Source organism: Aplysia californica, unplaced genomic scaffold (genome assembly GCF_000002075.1).
Source record: "Aplysia californica isolate F4 #8 unplaced genomic scaffold, AplCal3.0 scaffold00672, whole genome shotgun sequence".
NCBI classification, from domain to species: domain Eukaryota; kingdom Metazoa; phylum Mollusca; class Gastropoda; order Aplysiida; family Aplysiidae; genus Aplysia; species Aplysia californica.
In genome coordinates this window covers 49,182-71,512 of record NW_004797942.1, presented here as the reverse complement: position 1 = coordinate 71,512, position 22,331 = coordinate 49,182, and the positions used below count along the sequence as shown (strand labels likewise).

The 22,331-nt window shown below is 38.8% G+C and overlaps 1 protein-coding gene across 4 annotated transcripts; it reads right to left on the bottom strand.

Annotated features, from left to right (window-relative positions):
* Positions 1-3,339: 3,339 nt before the first annotated feature.
* On the bottom strand, positions 3,340-22,089 carry LOC101851766 (retinol dehydrogenase 13). Of its 4 annotated transcripts, XM_035972381.1 has the most exons (9): positions 21,887-22,089; positions 17,746-17,825; positions 16,031-16,063; positions 15,401-15,519; positions 14,597-14,752; positions 11,764-11,868; positions 9,386-9,595; positions 5,049-5,256; positions 3,340-3,949 (listed from the first exon to the last, which is right to left on the bottom strand). In XM_035972381.1, the coding sequence occupies exons 2-9, from the start codon at positions 17,814-17,816 to the stop codon at positions 3,847-3,849; spliced, it is 1,005 nt and encodes a 334-aa protein (XP_035828274.1). In that variant the 5' UTR covers positions 17,817-17,825; positions 21,887-22,089; the 3' UTR covers positions 3,340-3,846. The 4 variants fall into 4 exon arrangements, with proteins under 4 accessions (XP_035828274.1, XP_035828273.1, XP_005108304.1 ...); XM_035972380.1 differs by lacking the exon at positions 16,031-16,063 and having other exon boundaries at positions 15,401-15,582; positions 17,746-17,823; positions 21,880-22,089; XM_005108247.3 differs by lacking the exon at positions 16,031-16,063.
* Positions 22,090-22,331: the final 242 nt, after the last annotated feature.

The following is a 22,331-nucleotide window of genomic DNA, read 5'->3' as shown; positions in this document are numbered from 1 at the left end:
AGCTCCACATGCCCACACATTGACGAGTCCCTGATTCCGCCGTGTCGTGGCGGTGGCTGCCTAGTTTGTCACAATTATTTCATAATTTAAGTATTTTAGTATTGATGACAATCATAATTACAGCACTTTAACACTGTAGTTGTAACTTAAGTTTATTATTCTCCACCTTCAAATTGGTGGCGTAGACATAGATTCTAGTTCATCCAAAGTGTCAATTTAGCTTTTGTTGTTCAATATTTCTTCCTTTTAGTATGCAAATCAAACTAAGTAAATTACTCTGTAAAATTTCAACAATGAATGGTCTTTCGTTAGAAACAATTGAAAAATAAAATTCAATTCATACAATCAATCAATCATTCATTTACTGTTTTTGAGAGTGTCAGTGATAACTTCCATTTATGCAGGGTACAGTCGAGAGGCCTCTGACAAACTGGGCCTGTGACAAACTGGCATACTTCCGTCGTGTCACCCTCTAACTCTAGGAGTAATCGAATCAATGCGGGATGAAAACGGGTAGAAGCTACGACGAAATTAAAAGAAAAAAATAAGAGATGAAAACTGGTTCTCCCCTTTCTGTCATCCAAACTGGGAAAGTCAAGTCAAGGTTGTACTCTATGGTCTCTGTGGACCTGTCTCGGGTGCAAGAACACACACACACACAGAAAGAGAAAGAGAGAGAGAGAGAGAGAGAGAGAGAGAGAGAGAGAGAGAGAGAGAGAGAAGAGGGGATCTGAGGCCTTGCCCACAAGAACTCAATACTTCTACTAGCTATTTATGAGAAACTAGATCATGTACAAGTATTCAGTTAATGCATTGAATCTAACACTCACCTCACACAGGACACAAAATAAGTTCGAGACTGTTTCATTGAGGGAAAAAATCCCTCAAATCTCCCCTTATTTTTTTGGGGGGAATTCCGTTATTTTTTCTTTCATTCTGAATCTATGAGGCTGCTTCAGCATTTTTCAAAAACTTTTATTACGTTGAATTCTGACCTTCATGGCTCTGTATCTCAGTTTGAGCAATGTGTCTTACGGTACTTTTCACCAGGCACACACATATGTGAAGTGAGCTGACAAAATGAGTTACTTCTCAGATTTTAGCCCGATGGAAATAGAAAGATCAAATTTATAGGTTGAAGTTTTACAATTTATCAGTATGAAATGATAAAAGAAATGTTAAACATGGAGAGAATGGCATTGGTTTAGAGTCTACAAATATGACCCTTATGTTGATTTTTGGCTGATATCTCCATTCTTGGATTGTGAGAAGTAACCCATTTTATTAGCACGCCTCACATATACACGTATATATATCATAACGCTGCCCATGACTGTCCGTCAGTGTGTCTGTCAATTTGCCCTTTTTCATTTATTGATACATATTACACAGACAGACAGACAGACAGACAGACAGACAATAATATAATAAATCAAACTCAGAAATGGCAGCTTCTTTAGCAACTGTAATATCACTGCTCAAATATTGACAATAACGTTGGATGCCCACAATATCAACCCTTGTTCCTTTCTTCTCTCCCCCACAAAAACAAAGTTTACAGTTGTGGAATCCACTTAATTCGAAATCTGCTGAACTGTCAGACTTGCAAAGGTTAAGGCTTCTTTTTGTTATGTGAAAAAATTGTTCAAGTAGCTTGCACACTAAAGGAAAGTAATTCATCACTCAAATCCCAAGAATTACATTCATTATGCAGTACTGAATTGTGTCCCTTTGTTCTTGAGGCACAATGTGGCTATTTGAATTCATGTCTGCGTTTGTTTGTTTTTTAAAGGGGGGAGGGGGGGGGGTCTTTAGAAACAAGATCATTTTGGCTTATCAACAGTTTTCTTACAAAGACACAGAAGAAAAAAGGCAAACATTCTATTTTCCTTCTGATTAGTGCCACTTTCGTTTTGAGTGGTTTCCACCAAATGTTTATATTAAGTTTCAATCATAAAAATTCCTATTCACCCAAAGCAAACAAAGTCACATTCAACAAAAGGAGACAAATTCCTCATCAGTTTTCATGCAAAATCAACAATAACCATCATATTGAACAGATTCTTATCCATCAAAAATGTTCGTCTGACAGACTTTACTATCAGAAAAAGCTTAAATTTGGATTCAGCACAAGAATCAACAAAATCTTTGCATACCAGGTTCACTGTATTATTTTCCTACTCATTCACACACCCTTCCATTTGCAGAAAACTTCTATGTCCCATTAAAAAAAACCCTCAATAAATTCAAAACTACAATATGTATTCATAGCAAAATATCCCATTCACGTAGCATCTCACTCATATACTACCCCATACATACAATGTCTCATTCTAACTCTACACATCTTCCACAGATCACCACCTTCTCAAACATTATCTCCCTCACATCGCTCTTCACAAACATTCTACTCATCTACAGCCCATCCACCATCTCATTCCAAAACTTTTGTCTAATCCCATTTTTCCATACATTATTTAGCGCAGGAAAACTATTCACACACCATATTTGAAATCATACTAGTGATAGTATTTTCTTCAAATATGAAAGAATGTTACCTTTATTTATAGTCAATATCTTGCCCAGCTCATGTTTGTTTCAGTAAAGAGAAGCACATTGAAACTATAAAGATGATTTCATGTAATGGAAAAGCAAGACACACAGAACCAACATAAAGAAAAGAAGTTCATCTCACAATGATGACTATGACTCACAATATGATATGCTATATAAATCTTGGTACCATACAGAAAGAGTTCTGAACACTGATGATCCACCACACCCAAAGGCACAATATTATACATCCCCGACATCTTTCTGTTGTTCTTAACTGTGAAGTAGCCTAACAACAGACTCATGCCGTCAGGGGCGAGACTCTGAAAACATTAACACCCAAAGGAAGTAATAGGGGCAGACCACACCAGGTTATCTCTAAAATACAAAGGTCATGTTCACTAAAAAACTAAAAAAGGAATTAGTATACACCAGATTAGCCTTCATGAAATTTAAATATCCTCACTTCGAAGAGAAATTCATCATCAACATAAACATTTATTCACTGTAAATTCAGTACAACTCATCATTGAAGGTTTATAATAGCATAGACATTCTCAAAAGGGCTAATGGTCTGCTCATCTATCTGTCTCTCCCTCTCACGCACTCTCCTCTCTCGCTGCCAGCGAATAAACCGTCTTCTCCAAACAAGTCCTATTTTACTTTTTTACTTTTACTTTTATCCCCCGCTTATACCCTTTTGGGTGTCGTGGGAAGAAAGAGACGTCTCTCTGTCGCCAGCCAGAGAGCTTGGGTCAGGGGGATGCCGTGGGTTGTTAGTGTTTCCCTGACTCCATCTATCCAGGTCTCTCTCGGTCCCCATCTAGCCTTGTTGCCATCAAATTTTTTTATGTAGGCACGTTGTGCTAGATGGTGTGTTGGTAACTGTATGAGATGTCCCCGGAGGTGGAAACTGGACAAAGTCGCGGATTGCTGGGTTCAACGAAGTACTGTGTGGCTTTATGCCACTGAGGCATCACGCTAGCCATGAAGGAGAACCTGGGGCACCCTGAAAAGTTGCAGGCTAACGGGGCTCTGGTGAAACTGTGACAGGCCTAGCAAGCCGGCGGCGGATTATTTATTGCTCAAAAAAACAATGGAAGAAAGAAACGGACTGATACAGACGGAAAGAAGTCCTACACAGAACAAAATATGCACATCAAATACTCCTAATACTCCTTACTCAAGTACCAAGACATTCAACTTTCACTTAAATACCAAAGCACAAAAAGCCAAAATGCATACATCCACCAGTCAGTCTCCATGTCACACAGTCAGAAAGTTGCAACCGTCTCAGTCTTGCTTGACTCGTGTCCATGCTTCACTGACGGCCCATAGTCTCTTGGCAGCCGCTGCATCTTGACCTTGAGGAGCAGGTTCCTTTTCTCTACAGTCACTGTGAAATTACAAACAGCAGATAAAAAAACCTACACAAAACTCAATTAAAAAAATAGGAACATAAAAACAACCATGCTGAAAACATATTTGACTAGTCCGCAAGAGAAAAATGATAAACATCAAAAACTCGTCATTATTAAGTGATTGCCCGAAGCAAGTGCACTGCAATTTTCCATGCACATATAACAGTTAACAGAATTGGCAGGACATGGAAATCTCTTTGATTACCTGAAATGAATGAATTTTGCTACATGATACAAATTTTAGGTACCCCTAAGGAGATAAGCAAAAAGGGATAATTAGGTCTAAATTTTACATGAATTATGCCCCCACGTGGGGCGCTCACTGTTAAAAACAATCAGGAAACGACAAATGCAGTTTGTGGGACACCTGAAGAGACAAAAAGGTCTTCAACATCTAGCAAAATCTTGGCAAAATCGAAGGCAAATGAGGCAGGGGTAGGCCCAAAGCAACCTACTTTGGGAACCTAAGAAATTGGGTCAAGGGGAAGCTTTTTTAAGAACATCCGAGCAAGGGGATGAATGGAGAACCATGATCGCCGATGTCTGTTGCAGACCTGGCACTGGATGAATGAGACCCCTACGTCATACTCATGTGTGTGTTGCCGTCACTTAGATCTACTGGTACAGACTGGGGAATAGGGATGGGTAGGGGTGGGTAGGGGTGTATTGTCACATCCAGTTGAGGTCCACAGCACACTCCTCTTACATATTCAGATCAGACCAATTTTACCTCTGACACCAGGGGACCCCCACCTCCTTCAATCGCAAATATCTCGACTTCTATTCAAGATAGATGGGTATTTTTTTTTTCATCTAAAGCAAGACAAATGAACAAACTTTAAGATGATACTAAGAACTCCACATGCCCAAAAATAGATCAACGTCAGATTCCATCAATCACGACACAGGTTATGTATGTCATTTTAAGGGGATTGTTTCCCTTGTTCTGGGGTATCGGGGCATGTATCAGGACAGTTCCCCAAGGGTAAAAGGTTAAATGGTTAATTCCCAATATTCCGTAGGACATCCACCATTATGAAATAATGCAGAAAAATCAAATGTAGGACTTCTCACCTGAAATACTTGCCAGTGACCTTTTCTAAGCTAGGATCCAAGGCAAGCCTTAAAGTAGTCTGAGCTCCTTGCAAGGGAGTCTTCAGTAACAGAAACTTGATGGGGAAAAACACAAAGGAGCCAATCTTTGATTGGGTAAACCCCAGGTGTCTAGAGAGCTCAGTATTCACTACACCAGGATGTAAACAGTTCACCGTCACATTGGTTCCTGTTGATAGAAATAACATTAAAATTGAATTAATAGAAAAACGCTACATCCTCCTTATAAGGTCCCAAGTCCACAGGCATTTTTCATCAGTTGCAGGCTAGGCTTATATGCAAATGAGCTCATTTTTGTCAGTCACTGACTTCCTTTGCCTGACACCGCAATTTTCTTGCATGCAGGTTTTTTCGTCAGCTGTGCAGGTGACTAAGAAAGTTAGATTCGACTTACTTTGGAAGGAAATTCGCATCTTTAAGTACATTTTTGCTTCTTCATAGCACTTTACATTATCAATATAGTAATATCTCATCATAAAATGTTGTACAATAGTACTAGAATAGTAGATTAATCATTTGTACTGAAAAACAGCAAAAAATGGAACCACAGCACTTGACCTAGATTATTTCGTTCTTGAGACAGCTAAAAATAGGTTAGACCTAACCTTCACGCAATACTTAGGTCACCCGCCACGAACGACCCAAAATGTAAGCCAGAGATAGACTCTAGCCTCTGCATAATTTTTTTTAAAAGGCAGTCTTGTTTAGACCTATACTTATCATAACTTATGTCTCTATCTACAAACTAGAAACAACGCTGAAAAAGTAAATAAGTGAATAAATCGTCTGTGCCTGTGCTGTCTGTAGTTCTTGTAATCATAACGCATTGGGCTAAAAGTAGGTTAGTCCTAGCTGGTCTGACGCTGTGGACGTGGATCTTCTTGAGTCGGTTCTACACAATGCAAAAAACATTGTACATTAGCCTGGCCTGGAAGTGATCTTTTTTTTGGTGGATGCATAGACTTAAGACTGGGGGGGGGGGGGGACGCTTCACCTGAAGGCAAACAGAGGACAAAATTTTACTTAATTTCACACATATAACAAGCAAGTAAGGAGGCTTAAAAACTACAATCAAATTTGAGAAAAAATTTTCGTCTCCATATTGGATTTGGGTGAGTTGTCTTACGTAATTAATAACGCACTTATTTTCCATGGAAATAAATTGTTTTTTTGCATGCATCTAAGCAAACAATATATCTACATAGAGGTCTCTTTAATTTTTCCTAAACATACTCGACACTTTTTAATGAATTTTTTTCCTCAGGTAGCATTCACATATGCAAAAAAATGCTGGAAAATTCACACTCCAAATATCACCAACAAAAATCTGTTCCACACATAAAAAATTCAACACACAAATTTTTAGTACTACATCTTCTCTTCATTCTGTGAAAATTTCATGAAGATTGGATGAAAAATTGTGGAGTTAATTTTTAAAAAGTACAGTCCAGTCCATTTATAACAGCCTCTGTTATAACAGGATCTAGGATATAACAGTGATAAATCAAATCCCAATTTTTTCTTTCTCTATAAGTGTAAGAAATATGAACCAGACTTTTATAGGGTTTAATTTTCGCAGACTCGGATATAACAGTGATCTTGTAGCGCATGAACTTGCTTTCGATCCGTCAAATTATTAAAATTTGTCTCAACCAAGACATGTTGCTTGTTTGCACAAATGCTTGCCTAAACATAAACTTTTCAACCCATCCCCCCCCCACCCCGGTTTGGGGTCACTGATCGATTCCATCTCAGTGTCAGCAAAACAACCCAATGAAAAAGGATCTGTGGCAATCTAATATTTATTGTAAGCAGAAGGTGCAATGGTACTGGTAGTGTCCCTTGATAACGGTTGTAACAGGACTCGCTAATAAAGGGGAAAAACTGATAAGTCCAATCTGTCCTGGTATATCCAAAGTTTGACTGTATATATATATATATATATATATATATATATATATAGAAAACGGCGTTAGGAGAAAACGGGTGATAAAGAAAAATCTCTTTTTAAAATTTTTAGTAGGGGTTTTACGGCGCTCGCAACTGCATAAGGTCATATGAGCGCACGAAACAATTTTGTTTTTTCTCAACGGTTCATTTCTCGGCTTTATACTGGTCAATATTTCCATTAAAAATTTTTTAAACGCCAAATATCGAGGGTAAATAGGCTTTAGATTAAAATTTAAATTTAAAACAACTTTCTAAACAACACTTTAAAATTTCGAAAAATCTATTTCATAACTTTCAATAAAGGCCAATAGCCTTTATAAAATCTAACATTCTGTTGGGAACAACGACGAAAAAAATATCTTGTAATTTTGTGCATTTAAAGTATTTCCTTCGGGTCTCTCCGAAGTCAAGACATTAGGTTAAAATGTGTCTAAATGTAAAATCTGTGTCGCATCCGACACAGAACGGATTCTCATCTCCCTGAAGGAGGTATTTGTGGGATAGGGCCGTGTGTCCGATGCATAATCGAGTAAAAATGACTTAGTCTCTTCTGGAGAGGCCCGAAGGATTTCGCGGTCCCAGTTTGGGTTTAATATTCTGGAGTTCGTTACCCATCTGTTTTTTCCAGTGTCTCTCCCACAGACTGGAGGTGTACTTTTTAACTTTATTTAAAGAAAAATAAAAGACTGACTTTATGAGGAAATGGTAGTGACAAACATGCCTGATATGGGAAGATATCAGGCTTTAAGGGGTTCTTAAGCGATGAAGTAGTTGTAAGAGAGGCTGAAGAAGCTAGATATGTCTACAACTCAAAATCCATCATTCTAAGCCGACTCGCGACTTTCAGGGTGTAGCCCCCTCCCACCCCCTTAAATGTGTGACAAATGCCCTAAAAATCTAATTCTATAGAAATAGATTTACAATTATATATTTCGTCATATTGGTTTCTGTTGAAAGAAATAAACCCAAATCTTATACAAAAACACTACACCACTGTAAACTATTTAACAAATGGCTAAAAAGAAATAGGTTAAAGAGAATTTTTGGCAATGGTACTTCTATTACAGGTCACATTTGTAACTATCGATTTTGAAACTTTCAACTGAAAAATATTTCTCTCAAATCTCAGAATCATGCTGATCTAGATTTCAGTGGTAATCATTGAGTTTTTGTCACTTCTAGCCTTAGGCCTTAACAGCAAACAAAAAGCGACCTAAATTACATTTTTACTAACCTTTAATCCTACAAACAAAATTTACAAAGACAGAGTGACACACATTGGCGCCGTAAGCTCAAAAGCATTAGAGGGCTGTGTTGGTTTTGGCAACAGAGTATAACTAAACTGAAAATGTCATCAAGCACATATGCGGGTCTGCAACACGTCGCTGAAGGTGAAATTTCATATATATTGCAAAAACTCTGTGTGTCCTCCATAAACATAATGTCTTCTGTCAACTCCTCTTCTGAATTGATCTGTTGACTGAAGGTCAGTTCTTGAAATAGAATTGATCCCCCAAACCATACAGTTCAAGGGCCTGCCTCAAAAGTTATATGTCTGAGTCAAGTTGGGCATTAATTAACCCTTCAAGAGTTGCTAACAAATAGCCTGTGGTGTCAGAAGAAATTATATATATATATATATATATATATATGATTTCATCATATTACGTTTGTAAATGCTTGAGAATAGGCAAAGCATGCAAGTAAAGGCCATAAACCAATAATTTATCAGAAAGTGGTATGTAAATAGAAAAATGGATAACATAGAGCTCATTTGTGAAAGAGCTGAAATGTTTGGCGATTTAAATAACAGGATAAACAAACCCCCCCCAAAAATCAACTCAAACCGCAGCCGATTTCATCCAAAGAAACGTGCCACCCATTTTATTGTATGTATGTATAGTATAAGGTTTTACGGCCAAAGAGATCTAGGTTGTGTCGATGAGAGTGTAAAACATTTCATTTGCTATTTTCTTCAACCTTAAGTGTCAACAGCTAATAAAATGGGCCGTTTTACGGCATTTACGGCCCATTTTATTAGCTGTTGACACTTAAGGTTGAAGAAAATAGCAAATGAAATGTTTTACACTTTCATCGACACAACCTAGATCTCTTTTGGAGTGAGGCTGCTTCTACCCTGCTTGTCGGGGCCATTCACCCTGGGATACAGCATCCCAGCAGAAAGATAAGTATACTTGAAAAAAAACCCAACCAATTTTATCTCGCCTGAATTGAACTCATTTCTTTTCTTTTTGAGAGCAGCTGCAACAAGCCTACATTGCAGGCACCAGGAAACGTATTTGGACAGCTACTACCTAAAATTCATTTTTTTAAATCTATTAAATCACCTTCCAATATTTTGGCAAGCTCTTGAGTGCACAAAACATTTGCAAGTTTGCTCTGCCCATAGACCGTTCGGCTGTTGTACTCTTGGGCACTGTTTAAATCCTCAAAGTTTATCTGACCACGGGTATGAGCCAGACTAGAAAGAAAAATAATGCGGCTTGGAGCAGATGCCTTCAGTTTGTCCAGGAGAAGTTGTGTCAACAAGAAGTGACCTGGGGAGAGATGATGTCAAGATCAGGGGTTCAAAACAGACATTGGAAACATAAAGTATGGCACAGATTGGATAGCGCTTTCAACTCAGTAAGTTTATTTATGAGGCAGGGCCTCCGAATAATGTTGATAATATCTAATAGGACCAGGCCTAGTGGGTGGAGTCTTGAAAACTACTGAACAGCTCAAGCACAAGAACAACATTTTCAGGATTCAAACCTGGGCCATTTGCGTTCTTATAGAAAATGGTACCAACTGAGCTACAGCACACAGACTTGGGTGACACACACTGAAGAATTCTAGTAATTAAAAATTATGTAAACATAAAAAAGGTTCTTTTCAGGTGACTGGTCATTAAATCTCATTGAAGCTCAAAAATAAAATCTACATACTACATTCAGGAGAACCCAGTGCAAACTAACATCTTAAAACTAATCCAACAGTGTTCTAGAAGAAGCACATATGGGAGAAGAATACAGTATAAAGTGTTGAGCAGTAACCTCTTCTCCCTTTAACTCACTTACATTAAAACTGTCATCACAAAGCTTCAAAGGTTAACACCTCGGAGAGATAGTATTAATAAGCATTTCGGGAAAGGCAGCATTATTCTTGACCTTTACAGAAAAAAAAGACAAATCACAGATCCTCATATATTTTATGTGAAATGAGGAGGATGTGACAGTCAAAGGACTCAAAATTATAGTACAGTACTCCCAGCTTAAGATCCCAGTTCGCTTAAGATTCCGCTGTTCTAAGAAAACAGAATTTTTACTATACAAAAGTCACTCCTGAGACCCCACTCTGACTCACTCTGAAGGTCTACATTCAGCTAAGATCCCGCATTTCAGATCATAATTTATAGAACAAAAACCTGGGCGGGCACAACTGATCAACCAAGAGTGAAAAGTTCAGATCATTGAACTGTCCATTGTGTCAAGGGTCAACACTCTCATGAATGTGATCACATAATGTAAGCGTAGTAAAACTCTATGAAAAGGTACTATGTTTGCACTAAGGTGTGAACTGACCAACGCGTTTCTTTCCCTAAAATAAAATCTCACTCACATCTGAGCTCTTCACCTAAACTTACATCACTTCGCTCCTGGCGAGATCACATCGAAATGTAAACTCTTCCCGAACCACTGCAGCAGTTGTCTCTACTCCCGAATTTACGAGACAAACTGAATTTTAATTGGTGTGGTCACAACGTAATAGTGCGTAATGACAAAGGCAGGGGAACTCCGTCAGAGATAGAAAGCTATAAATTTAGGACAGGGAAAGGGGAGGGGCAACTGGATAAGCATAGATCTTGAGATAGGATATTAAGTGAAAATTGAAAACCTCACACCACAGTGATTGGTCATCAAGGTTGACCACTATTTGCTCGAATCTACCCATGGGTTACATCAGTTCATTTTAGAGTGAAGGGAGACCATTTTACTGGTTATGGGCTTTAACATGGGTCACTATAGATTCTTCCCTTGTTGCATCAGCAAAGATCCCACATTTTCCATGCCCTGAGCACCAGGATCTTAGACGGAGACTATCGTATAATGATTAAAAGTATCTACCTCTATTACAGTTAATTTCAAATGATGAATTTCTTTTTTCATATCAATAAAAATATACATTTAACTAACTTGGGTCTTTTATTTGTAGTGCTATTAATAGATCCATCTTGATTTTATAATGTCACAATAGCATGCATCACAAAATGGGTTTAATTAAAAATCACAAGAATCAGTTATCACGTTACCTTAAATAGACCAAAAGGGCAAATCTATAGTTGTGGTAAGTAGAAGTGTTGGAACTCATGAAAAAAAAAATTCTAATATTGGTATTGCTGTTCCTTTGTGAGGTCAGTTATTTCAGAACAACCCTATGATATAGAATGCTGATTTTTTAATGTGAGTCTTTGAATAAGTACAGATAATAAGAATTTTAAAGAAACGCTTTGTATTTGGCTGGTCACCAGGGTTTCATTCAGCCAAAATTGCAAATTGTCAGAAAGTTAATGTGCCATTCAAATAGAAAATTTCTGATGTTTCAAATAGGGCCACATTATAAAACATCTCAAAATAATAATTCTCCAGCTTCCTTTCTAAAAATTCCTCCAGCTGCCTTTCTTTCAATTCTTCCCTTGTATAGTAAACAGAAAAATCCCTCCTACCAAAATGATTCACTCCCATTTGCATTTCCAGCCCGTCTTCTGTAAGCATCTTGGGGCACATCATGACACCAGCATTGTTGATCAGGATGTCTACGTGGCTCTCAGCTGAGATTTTAAAGAAAACAAAGGACAGAAACTTTCAAGACGCTGAAAGAATTGAGCATAAAGGGATTAAAACCTTCCTGATAAAACTTTTGGTCTACGCAAAAGCACTGATCACTTTCTTTATCTACTTCAGAGCACGCAGCACAGTAATGTCACTAACAAAAGAAAAAGGTTAAAAAAGATACAGTTAGAGATTAGATTATTTTTAAAGGAAAGGGCCACATAAGTGAAACTACAGTGACTCACACAATGCAGGGATGATGATGACCTTCTGAAAATAGTTCTGAGCAACGATACAGCTATTCTTTATTTTGCAGTGTGAGAGGAAAGTTGGGTCTAGCATAAAAAAGATAATAGAGAACGGCTCTTTCACGGCTTAGAATTTTTTTCAGCAGGTCATACTTTACTTTACTTTTACTTTTCCGATCCAGCGGCCATTTGGGTTCTAGCCCTTTGGTCTGTCGATATGGCAAAGAATTGACAGGTTTTAATCAGCTGTGCTTTGTTGCTGTATAGAGTGTTTCCGATGTCTGGGAAGGCAGGTAGGTAGGTGCTACGCAGGTCACAAAGTGCTGGGCAGTTAAAGAGGTGGTGTGGTACTGTTTCATCCTGGCAGTCGCACAACGGGCAGTCAGGTGGGGTATCCTTGCGGATCCTATTAAAGTAGGAATTTAGTGGTATGTGTTGTGTTCGCAGGCGAAATATTGTGACTTGTTCTCTTCTACTCAGGGAATTTATTGCATCTTTAGAGTTGGGGGCTGTCATGTGTGCAAATACAATTCTTTCAGTTTTGCCCATTGCCCATCCATTCAGCCACTGTTCCCTGGTGTTGCATTTGATTATGTTCTTGGCTGTCTGTTGTGATACTGGGTTGTGTGGTTGTGTTTGTGATGCTCCCTTCTTGGCAAGGGTGTCTGCTCTGTCGTTTCCTGGGATGTTGCTGTGGCCAGGTATCCACTGTAGTGTCAGGTCGACAGCATAGGTCTGTAGGAAGGTGTTGATTGTTTGAGCCACAGATAGGCAGGCTGGGCTTTCGAAATTCATGTTTTCCAGAGCTTGGAGTACTGACTTTCCGTCTGTGAAGATAATAGTGTTCTTGATTTTGTTTGGATATATTATGAAAATGTTGGTCAGGTGGAGGATTGCTGCTTCAATGGCGATTGCCTCAGCCTCGTAATTTGTACAAGAAGTACCACATGCGTCAAATAGCTCTTCACATGTTTTGTCAGGATGTTCAATTCTTACCCAAAGCCTGCGTTTATAGTTCCCTTGAAGGCTGACCCGTCTGTGTAAATATGAATTGAATCACTAGGGTAGGAGTCAATTGTCTTCAGAGCTGTTGTCTTCAGCTCTACTGGGTCACATTCCTTTTTCACCGTCTCTTTTATGAGGGAGGTTTTGATGTTGGCGTTCTTGATGTTAGTGTTTGGGGGGAGTTCTGGTCTTAAAGGTTTCAGCATTTCTCTGTTACATGGAAGATGGTGTTTTTCTGCTAGTTCAGTGGCTGTGTCAAGTATTGATCTTCCATGAATCCGTTTCTTTGGTCGTCTCTGTTCAATTATTTTCCTGTTTGGGTGGTTTTTCTCCAGTCTTTTGTAGCGCTCACTCATCTCTACTACTGCTGCCTCTCTCCGCAAGTCCAAGGGTTCCAGGTTCGTATGGATTTCACAAGCTGCAGTTGGAATGGATCTCAAAGCTCCGGAGAAAAATCGTACAGCTTGATTTTGAATTTTGTCAAGAGACCTCTGAGTTGGTTTGCTGCAGATTGTCTGTAAGGTTACGTTATATTCCATGGCAGATCGTACATAGCCAACATATAGCTGTCTGAGTGCATCCTTGTCCGCTCCCCATGAAGTTTCAGCAGGTCATCATTCCCGCATTATGGGTTTCATTGCAGTTTCATCTTGTATGGAATAGCCCCCAAATCCATATTTGAATTGTTAGTTAAAATTCATTCAGAAAATGTACAACTCAGAAAACACAAAATAGAAAATTTATTTTGCTATTGTCAAGACAAAGCACCTTCTATACAAAGTAAGAAACCACAGAAGGGCATTTAACAGCAAAATGAATCATATTGAATTGAAATTGATGCCCTTTACAACAGGAATTAAAATGTGATACTTAATTACCATTCCAACAGAGTACAAAAGGAGCGAAACATTAAGTTGAAAATTCCAAACAGTTGCCTTTACAATACAAATCTAAAATAGAAAACACGAACAATTATTAATTTATATTATAAAAAATATATATATGTGTCACAACACAGTGAAATCTGGCGCTCATCAATTTTATTAGTTTTTGGTATCATCTTCCAGCCTGTTCATTTGCCTTGCTTTTGATGAACAATATACCTCTATCTTGAATAGAAGTCAAGACATTTGGTATAGAATGAGGTGGGGGTTGCCAAGTGTCAAAGGTAAAATTAGTGAGAAAATGACTGCCATATTTGGTGACTTCCAAAGCTTGGTGTCCTTGGAAACTGCAATTTTACAGTTCTTGTGCCTTTGACTAACGTTTCTCCGTAAAATATACACAGAAATGTGTTTCTAAAATGGATATTAAAGACTTTGAACCAAATAAAAATAAAATCTTTGATCAAAATAGCCCATTAGTTGGAAAAACGTCTGATTCTTCTTTTCATTATTTTAATGAGAGCCTGATTTCACCCCTGAAGACACACACACACACATATATATATGCCAATTGCACACCACACACTCACTTGAATTGATGAGTTTTGCAAATGCACGAATAGACGCAAATGAGGCGAGGTCAAGTTTCCGACACTCTACACTTTTATTAGCTGTCTCTAGCACAATCTCTTTCCTTGCTATCTCACACTTGTCCAGATCCCGACATGCCATAATGATGCGGCCACCTGGAGAATAAAGGGAAAAAATCAAATGTTAAAAACAACAACCGATCAAGGTTTACTACAGTTTGTTTCATAGATGGCGAGCAAGCCTTATGTGTGTAAACTCTTAAAATGGGTTTGTTTTAACATGTGACCAGTCCTTTTATACCACTGAAACTTCAAATGACCATGCTGTGATATACAGTAGAACAAACTTTATTAACATTTTATGTATTTCTTAAGATAATCCAACTTTGTTGCATAAATAGCACAATCCTGTGCTAATAACACTTTCTTTGAGAACAAAAGAACAAAGGAACAAAGTTACTTTGCTCCTCTTCCTGATGCCTGATAGACTGTCATTCAGACATTGTGATAAATCTAGGAATTGAATTTTTTAAATTTTGAAAGAGTATGGCACAGAAGAAATCCTGTAAAGAATCATATATCTCTTTGGTAGTGCAAAAAACAGAAAATAAGACTTGTTTTAGAATATAAAAGTATCTTTTCCTTGTTCTTTTTTTTTCAAAACATTTGTAAGAAAATTCAGCTTCACTTTGTAAGGCAAACAAAATCCCTTTCCTTTCAGAATTACACAGTCCAATAAAATAATAAAATAAAATAAAATGAAGTTTCTTCAAAACATGTGTGTCTCAGACGTAGGGGATTTACCTCTCCGTGCCAACTCCCGAGCTGTCTCCTTTCCTATTCCTGTATTTGCTCCAGTCACAATCACAGTTTTGCCAGCAATCCGCTCCTCCCCATTATAACGACCTCCACTACTGTAATCCCTGAAGACGAACAGTCCAATCACAATGAGGACGAGAGCGACAGCAGTGGAAAATTCCATCAAGCTGGAAACAAGGCAACAAATGTGTCACTGATTCTTTTTAATATAGATCGTAAACTGTCACAAGACCATGAGATTTTTAAAAAAGTAAAATTTTATACATTTCAAGGTTACTTTAAAATAGAATTAAGCTGCGATCTTGAATGAAGTCTTTCTCACATATTATAATGCAAAAAAAAAAATCCATTTTAAAATATTTTTCATTCTGACACATTTGTGGCTTTAAAGAATATTGTAAAAGCAGGCATGACAAAAACTAAGTGAGACAAAGAACAATTTGTATAATTTCATTTTTTCTTATCAATCATCCAGACCGAAGGGCTAGAACCCAAATGGCCGCTGGATCGGAAAAGTAAAGTAAAGTAAAAGTTCTTATCAATCAGCAATTTGGAGCAAAACCACATATGCGGGCAACAAACTTGAAATGACATAACAAACAATTTTATACTTACCATTTACCCAGTGGGAAGTTGTTTTTTTCCAGGCTTACATAAAAAGAGGTTAAAACCTAGATATAGTTCTAGAACTGTACTAAAAATCTTAATTCTGAGAGAAAGTTCAGGGAGAAATCAATTCCACAAACACTACTACTCACAACTCAATTCACAAACAACATAAAGAATGCACATGTGAACAGAAACTGATCAAAGTGTGTATTAACAGCAGAAATCCATGTTTGTACCATTGACTGGTTCATGAGTATGTGTATCCTAAATACTTAGCATCATGTACAGTCGAACCTGACTTAACGGAAACTAAACGGAAATCTGTCTTAACGGAATCTCCCCGCTCCCCCTTGGTATATTCCGCTTTAATTACCTGTATAAAACGGAAACCTGTTCAACGCAGAAATGGAAAGAAAAATCTGCTGCCTTCCGAGGATTTCACCTGTCTAAGACGGAAAATGCTTTGCCCGCTCAGCCCTGATTTGAAACAAAACTCGCCAGTTGGGTTCTAAACTTTACACTATGGCCATGCCGTTGGAAAGGGGAAGTGGAGTAGGGGTGTAATTTGGGGGTAGATGTTACCCCATCATGTGAGCCCTGAGTGATGCAGATGGTCAGTGTAGTGTGGGTGTGAAATCTCATGACTGCTCGTGAGAGTGCTTGAGTAGCGAGTCACTACGGAAACTTTCCTGGGCAGTCAGAAGCCAGAGGTGTGAAATTAGATTGACCAATGCCTGCTGCCCTGATCGTAAGGCCAGCCGAGAAAAGAGTTCCTCGAATCATTGTTACAATGATAGCAGAGAGGGGTGGCATTGGTGGGTGGGGCTAAGGGTGGAAGCGAAGGAGATGTTCAAACATTTCTGTTTTTAATAGGACAAACAGTGGTCCTATGAAAGGCAAGCACTGGTGGTAATAGGATAAGTAAGACTGACGTATGTCATTATCAGACAGGATAGCAATTGAGAGGTGTAAAATTTTGACCACTGCTTGCCGATCGGACAAGTGATCCTTGATCCCACTGGCTGGGCCCTTTAACCCCCCCCCCCTAAATTCCCTTGTCTAAGACGGAACTTTTTTCTGGCTCCCTCGTGGTTCCGTCTTATACAGGTTCAAATGTATACCTGAATAGTCCTGAGTTCTTGATAGCTTAGCATGAACTCTGTTGATGTAATACTAATTAATAAAAAATGAAATTTTCTCTAAAAATAATATACTAATTTATAAAACACTCGAAAATCAACTGTTGCATATATAGTCTCTATAGGATATTCATCAACATAATGATGCGGTACAAAAATCTGAGGCATCGTGGTGAAATCAGGCCATCGTCAAAATAATTAAATCAAAGAAACTGGCATTTTTCTGTTTGTTGGCAATTTTTATCTAATTTTTTGTTTTGACTAACATCTTTAATTAAGGTCCATTTAAATACACATTTCTGTATGTATTTTACTGAGAAATATTGATTAAAGGCAGAAAAAAATGTAAATTTGCAGTTTCTAAGAACTCTCAAGCATTGAACTCTGGCGGTTAATTTTACCCCTGAAACCAGGCAACTAATTGCAAATATCTCGACTTCTATTCCTGAGATGAATAATTTTTCCACAGGTGAAAGCAAGACAAGAAAAGGTTTTAAAATGATACCATAACTCCATATGTCAAAAAATTGAGAGCACCTAATTCCACCTCATCGAGACACAAATGAGAATTGTCAGACTTACTTCAAGAGTAGTGTTGATCCTGCTAGTGTGCCTATTACACTAACTGGCAAAGCATACTTTGGAAGGCGCATTCTTGATCTGCAATATCATGTGTTTGAAAGTGAAAATAAAAGACATTCATTCTCATTATCATTGCAGTCCGAGTAAACTAGATCTCTAGATCTATATAATCTAATTAAACTTACTACACAACAAGTACAAGTAAAATTATCTTTATCCCCTCTTCCCCCCCCCCCCCCCACCCCCCTAAAAAAAGTCATGTTTGACTACACTCAATGAAAGAAGGGGTTATAAAGCTGTAATAAACTATATATCGTAGATCTACCATGTAATTTTTTAACTCACTCAATCTCGTGACCGATCGGTCAGCTTGCGTTCAATCCCATGGCGATATAATTCGGTTTCTATTTCTGTTCCGTATACTAGATTCTAGTTATTTCATTTCGAAAAGCGCCTCAAGTTTTATGTAAGGTCAATTTATTATTTCCGCGGCCAATTCTGTCTGGAGGGGTGCTTGAGTTTTGTTTCTACTGTCATTACACACAAAGAAATGGCAGTTTTTATAAGGCACTTTCAGCACTTTTGTTCAAACTGATCAGCTGAGCATGTCTCATAATCGATTCTAGTTCTCTCTGCCTTTAGTTCTTACACATGGCATACATTTGTTTTAATTCATGAAAGTATTCAACAGTCTTTATTATAGGCTACATGACATACAACATATAGATCTAGACACTCACAAGCATATAGCCTACATTTAAATATCAATGTGGGCTTGCTCTTGCTCATTCGCCCATGAAAATTTTGTTAAAACTTAATAAAAGCCCACAAAAATGCCAAATTTGTACAACACCAGAGAGCAAAACTACTAAAGCTACATACTTCAAATTTGGAACGTCTAAAGAACCATCATAGGTTGTACTTTGTGCCAAATTTTAAAGAAATTGTAGATGACTATACATTGTGATGCTTGTTCGTCTATGTGAGTTTACATGTAGTTCATTTTATCTCGTTTCAAAATTATGAACATTGCTGATCGATCCGATACTCTATATATAAGCAAATACCCCAAAGTTATATGTTCACAATTCCGACTGGGAACACTTCTATACCCTGATCAGAACTGAAACAACGACTGACCATGTCTTCAGGATAAAAAAATCCAGTGTCCAGCTCCAGACTGCACAATTACATGGCCCTCCTCCACCAACCCTCAGAATAGTTACATGATATTTCCTCTGTAGGATTGCGACTGTCATCATACATCCCATTGTGAAGCATCTCTAAACTGTTGTTGATAAGAGTCTTTGTTTTATCAGAATCACTAACTGCCAACCATGACACCAGCCTACCCTGTCCTTTCCTTGTGATGAACTCCAACAGTTCTATGAACAATCTACTCAATCTTGTCGAGAACGGTTTCCCACAGATGAAAAGTGACCTCCCGGTCGAACTCAGAGTTTATTACCAATAATAAAAAGACAACTTGAACACTTTTGACGGTGTGGTAGTTTATAACGACTTCATTGTGATACACCCAAGCCTTTGTGACAAAGTTCTGCGATCACTACACTCTGCCCACCAGGGTGTGTCTCAAATGTGCTCTCGCGTGAATGCCTCATTCTTGTGGCCAGGCATGACTTCTGCCATTAGTGAAATGCGTCTCCATTGTTCATCCTGCAACCGAAAGGCGGAATAAAAAACAAAAGCCCCACCGACTCCACCAATACAACCTCAGTACCAGTTTCAATGTATTTATGCCGATTTCTTTCATCATGCAGGCCACAACTACCTGGTCATAGTCGACAGATAGCAACTGGCCAATTGTAGAAAAGGCTGCCAATGAATGGATCGCAAGGACTCATATCCAGTTTGAGTCACACATTTGCTACCGATGGCATCAGCGATGAACTTTCGTCTGATGGAGGCCCTGAGTTCACTTCGATGGCCACCAGAACCTTCCTGAGGGATTGAGGAGTGAACCACCGACTGTCATCACTGGCGTTTCCACACAGCAACAGTCGGGCTGAAATCGGAGTAAAAACTGTCAAACGGATGACTGTCGACAATACGGGCCCTGATGGCAGCATCAACATCACCCTCTTCCAGCGTGTGATACTACAATACCGGAATACCCCAGACAGGGATACCCGAATATCCCCTGCCATTTGCATATATTTAGCCGACCCATTCGCGATTTCCTTCCCATTCACCCTGGGAAGTACCTTCCCCATCCGACGTGGCAAGAGACCCTATCCTCTAGGGAGAAAGCCCTCAGGAACCGTCACATGAAGGATGCCGACAGAATGTTTGCACATACCAGGGTGCTACCTCCATTGGTAGTCGGCGATTGCATCCGTATTCAGAACCAGACAGGTCCCTTCCCCACTTAATGGGACAAAACAGGCATCTGATAGAGGTTCGACAGTTTGACCAGTATGTCATCAGAGTGGATGGATCAGGCACAGTGACACTACGAAACAGGAAATTCCTCCACAAGTACCAGCCCGTGATAACCAGATCACCCCTAGCCATGATTCCAACGCCCCATGCTCACACCTATGTGCAGGCTAAGAACCATACCAACCTGTCTCCAGATCCTCAAGACACGCCTTGTCAATCACCGGCACCAGTGCAACCACCAATACCTGCCGACACCAGCGTTGAAGGGGTGCTCATAAACGGTGATAGTCCATCTCAACAAGCAGTTGTACCCATGCCGAATGAGCCTCCAGCAGCCATAACTACATCCGCAGAACCAACATAAAAAAAGTTGCGGCAGAGCGTACTACTGCACCAACCACACCCATGCGGCTTGAACCACGAGCACTGAGAGCCCTACGACCATTCAACAAACCTGGCCTAAAAGAAGATACTTTATCTGTCACGAAACGTGCAACTAGATCAGAAACCTCATTATACAGGTGAAATTATCATTCACACACATTGCCCATGGACATGAAGCACGAATTGACTCTATGTTCAGTTGTCAGTCCATGACTATGTTTACACAATTGGTGTTTCACCTCCTTGTTGGTTCACCATACCCCGTTGACATGTCCGATTCTTAGGCTATGTCTTTGTGCTCAGCACAGCCGTAGGTTTAATTTTGTTGACGTTTGTTCATTTCCTCGTTTGCTTGTCAACAAGTAACGTTACGTTTGGATCGCATCTAGATCTAGATGGGGGGGTTTTTTCTAGATAGATTTCTACCGCTGTTGAGTTAAAAATTATTGAAGACAGACTTTGTCTCGATTTTAGAGTGCAAACTTGGGCAATTGTTTACGTTCTCGAGTTTAATTCCGGCAGCGTCTTGACAGAATCTAGATGTAGATCTAAACAAGAGTTCAGAGTGGGCGCTTGTTATGGAGTTCCTCCTCCCCCCAGGAATATGCGAGAAAGTAAACAATTTCAAACTTTCTCTGGCTCCGGGTCTGATTTAGATCTAGATCTAGATCTAGAATCTAGACCATCTAGATCTAGATATCTAGATCTAGATCTCTAGATCTACTCGTTGCAATAGTTAGTAGATCTACTACTAAATCGTGCCGTACTTATTCTTAATATGATGGCTAGACTGACCATTTACAAAAAATAGGCCTACTGAATTGTAAATATACATTTTTAGTGTGCAGTACCTAAAGTACTTGTATTTGAGACAAAAACAGGTGCCTTAATGACAGTGCATGTATTTAAACCTCCTGTTTTCTAATGTTAATAGGGCCTAAGATAAGTATGGCTAGACTTCTTGTCTAGCCGTACTTAAGTACGGGTAGACAGCCAGGCTAGCCGTACTTAAGGACGGCTAGACTGTCAGGCTAGCCGTACTTAATATTGATGGCTGAATTGTAAATGAATTTTTTAGTTTGCAATGCCTAAAGTCCTAAAGTATTTGTATTTCAGTCAAAACCAAAAGGTGCCTTACTGACTTGCATCATGTATTTGAACCTGAATAATTACTAGATTCTAGATCTAGATCTAGATCTAATGAGACCTGTGTACTTAACCGGCTTGAGTCGATTGGGCCAAACCTAGATCTAAGTACGGCTAGCCACTTCGATACTTAAAAATACTAGATCTAGAATCTAGATCTAGATCTAGATCTAGTTCCAATAATAATAGTATGGTCCATACCTTTACTTTACTGTTGTATGAGCAGGTCCGCAAGGAGACGAACAAAAATCTATATCTACCTGTTGCAAGTCACTCGACTCCAAGATTCTAAGACTGACTAGACTAGTACTAAGTACTGAACTCCAGTCAATTTTGTCTAAGTGTGAACACTGAACACTGAAAATAGTGAAAAGTGAAAAGTGAAGTCAAAAATGAAACAAGGAAAAGAAAAGGTCAAGGGTCGAAGATATGACGACAGTAAGAAGTCAGTCAAAGCACTTTGGTCAAAGAGCGTACGTCGTACATTTTCTGTCTCGCCTTGTTGTAGATTCGCATTGGACTACAAGTTGTATAAACAGCGGTGGGCTACATTTAATAAAAGGAGGAACTCTTCATGTAAAATTTACGTACCTATGGCCAAACTGAATTCTGAATATTTAATCTTGACAATCCCAGAAAATAAATTTGACATT